The sequence below is a fragment of the Onychostoma macrolepis genome, chromosome 01, assembly GCF_012432095.1.
Source record: "Onychostoma macrolepis isolate SWU-2019 chromosome 01, ASM1243209v1, whole genome shotgun sequence".
NCBI lineage: Eukaryota > Metazoa > Chordata > Actinopteri > Cypriniformes > Cyprinidae > Onychostoma > Onychostoma macrolepis.
The window spans coordinates 36176561-36179692 of NC_081155.1; the positions used below are offsets into that span (position 1 = coordinate 36176561).

At 40.3% G+C, this 3132-nt stretch overlaps 1 protein-coding gene across 1 annotated transcript; it reads right to left on the reverse strand.

The window, feature by feature from the left end:
- Window positions 1-270: 270 nt before the first annotated feature.
- LOC131544652 (D(1) dopamine receptor) lies at window positions 271-2810 on the reverse strand. The gene has a single exon (XM_058783024.1). It carries the CDS (start codon window positions 2739-2741, stop codon window positions 1563-1565), a length of 1179 nt encoding a protein of 392 aa, XP_058639007.1. The 5' UTR covers window positions 2742-2810; the 3' UTR covers window positions 271-1562.
- Between the last annotated feature and the right edge of the window lie 322 nt (window positions 2811-3132).

Consider the following 3132-nt stretch of genomic DNA (forward strand, 5'->3'; position numbering starts at 1 on the left):
GCTTGCAATTAATCATTTAATTCGAACACATTAAAGAAGAATAATGAGTAGTACTGTATGTTTCTTAGAAGACAAAGACATCCAACCTAATTTAACAAAGTCAAGATGATCAACCTAATAAAGAGAATATACCTGATTGTTATGCACTGTTAAAAATACCATGTTCTTCAACTAACAGACCCTGATAAAGGTGACAAGCATCAACATGTACAATGCACTTTCAAAGCATCATCTGTAGCATGCCAATACATAAATCTATAGTCCCAAAGCCCTTGCACATTGAAATGTAACATTCCTTGAGTGGAGATTGCAGCCAACTAATTATTGATGAGAGGAAGTAATCATGTGCACTTGTGCCTAATGGAAAACGATACTAGGACTCGTCGAGCTCTTTGGCATTCGGTCTATTAAACCCTCAAACCTCTTTCTGTGGCCATGATAACATCTTCAAATGTATACAAAGAAGTAAACAAAAAAATAGGCTATAGGAGACATGGAAATTTGTCACAATGATTATAGCAAAGGAGCTTGAAGGTTTTGGTGTTGAAATCCAATTGGTTCCAGGCACCTAGTTCAAAATTTTCAGAATTTAGAATATTTATGTATTATCCTCCAAACTATAGATTGTAGTTAAATAGTGAACACAATAAACTCAAACTGGGATAATTTTATGCCAAGGGTCAAATATATTGTGGAGCAAATTTAAAATGAAAACTGTATTTTCAAAAACATATGTATTTTACATCAATGTAAGTTTGGTGAAACTTTCAAGAGGTCAATCTGGTGTAAATTCACTAGCACACAAGGATCAAACTAATTTTTATTCACTTATTTTCTTTTAACCATGGCAAAAACACTGATGAATAAATGTTAAAGGGATAGTTCTCCCAACCCCCCAAAAATGTCATTTCTGTATGACTTTATGTGTAGAACATAGATATTTTAAATACTTTTGGCCACCAAGCAGTTGATAATCTCAAAATGTCATCTTCCATGGAAGAAGGTTCACACAGGTTTGTAGACATGAGAATAATTAACATTTTTAGGTGAATATCCCTTTAAGTTCTTTATTTAAAGTTGCTGGATTATATTCAGAAGTAGGTTGGGCCAACTTGTCCTATGTGTTTTATAAAACATCATTTCATACAATCAGTTTAATTAAATGTGTGTTACCTTTTAGGTAAAAAAATTGGTTTTGATTATTTTGTAGATGTTACAGCTACATTTTGGATGGATTGCTTTACTGTAAAATTGCTTTAAAAAGAAAATATATGTTAAAAATGGCATTTTTACTTTGAAATTGAAAATGGCATTTTTACCTGAACAGTTTAAACTAAGACTTTCCCCTCAAATCGGCCAATAAATAGCAGATTCCCAATGTGACAACATGCCCCGATAAAATCAATGTGTATTGATGGAACTGGACATTATTTAATCTTTTTGTAGGCAAAACGTTAAGGTATGTGCCTATACAGAAATTGACATTCAAAAATAAAACCTGAAAAATATTAATTGTGAAAACTAGCCCTGTCTCCCCTACACCTATAAGCCTAATAAAAAAGTCATTTACTCTGACACGCATCTTCTGAGTTAGCATGCTTAACCTCGCTCTCATCTCCAAACATATGTATTTCCACCAATGGACGCTGCATTTCGTTGTCCACCTTCTCCAAACTAACATAACCGACCTCCATAGTGTTAACAGAGCTGCCCTGATTAGTGGACACCGGATCCTTGCACTGAATATCAAGAAGTGTTTTGGTGCACAGGTCATGGCAGCACAGAAGTCGAGCAAAGGCATCTCTGAAATCAGAGTTGAAAGCATATATGATCGGATTAAGAGATGAATTGCACCAGCCGAACCACACGAACACGTTAAATGTTGCTTCGCTGACACAATTTGGCTTGTGGCAGAAAGGAACCGCACAGTTCAGGACGAAGAAGGGAAACCAGCAGCACACAAACACCCCCATAATCACGGAGAGAGTTTTAAAGAGCTTGGTTTCTCTTATCGCGCGGTGTTGGAGAGGACAGGTGCGCGCACCTGCTCTGCAGCTCTGTGCGCGCTGCGCCGCGCGCTCCAACGAAGAGATGCTCTTGATTTGAACCTGAGCAATGCGGTAGATGCGCGTGTATGTGACCAGCATCACTGCTACGGGAATGTAAAAACTTATTAGAGAGGATGAAATGGCGTAGGTTCTGCTCAGACTCGAGTCACATGTTTCCTTGGTGGTCCAGTTGCTTGTGGTGACCGTTCCCAGGTCTGCCCGGTGCCAGTTCAGCTGTACGGGCACGAATGATATAGCCACCGATACGATCCAAGTTACGCTGACCATAACGAGGGCGACTCTACGGTTCATCTTCCTCTCGTATTGAAACGGGTTTGATATTGCCCAGTATCGATCCAAGCTGATTACGCACAGGTTCAGGATGGAAGCGGTGGAGCACATAATGTCAAAAGCCACCCAGCACTGGCAGAAAGAGCCAAACGCCCAGTGTCCTGTCACCTCCGTGGCCGCTTTCCACGGCATCACGAGAACCGCCACCAGCAGGTCGGACATCGCCAGAGACACGATGAAGATGTTGGTAACTTTTCCTCTCAGGTGACGGAAGCGCAAAACCGCAGCGCAAACCGTGAAATTCCCCAATAACGTCCACAGCACGAGGAGAGAGAGCGCGACACCTAGAAAAATGCGACCCGCTGGCTCTCCATGAGCGCTCAGGGATGTGAAGTTGTACATGTCTTTAAGTGTCACAAAATAACCAAAAACACACCAAAATATATTCCGTGAGGCGGACACCGCATACTCCCCACCAAAGCAATCCCATCTACTCCAGCGTTTTGACCGGATCTTACCGTTGACCTCATTGTTTCTTAAGACCCTCGCTGAAATGTTCACACGACTGAACGACAATCTGAAGTGTCTCGTGTCAGGTTCCTCTGCAGGTCACAGTCATACTGGTGAAGAACGCCCTCTTTTGCTTATTTTACCCAATAGATAGCCTACAGTGTCACAAAAACGTTTTTAGACGCTTAATCCATCTCCATAATGAAAAATGCATTCATGTAATTTAATTACAACAATATATAGGCCTAAGCTGATAAATAAATATTTGTTTTTTGGTTGGAAC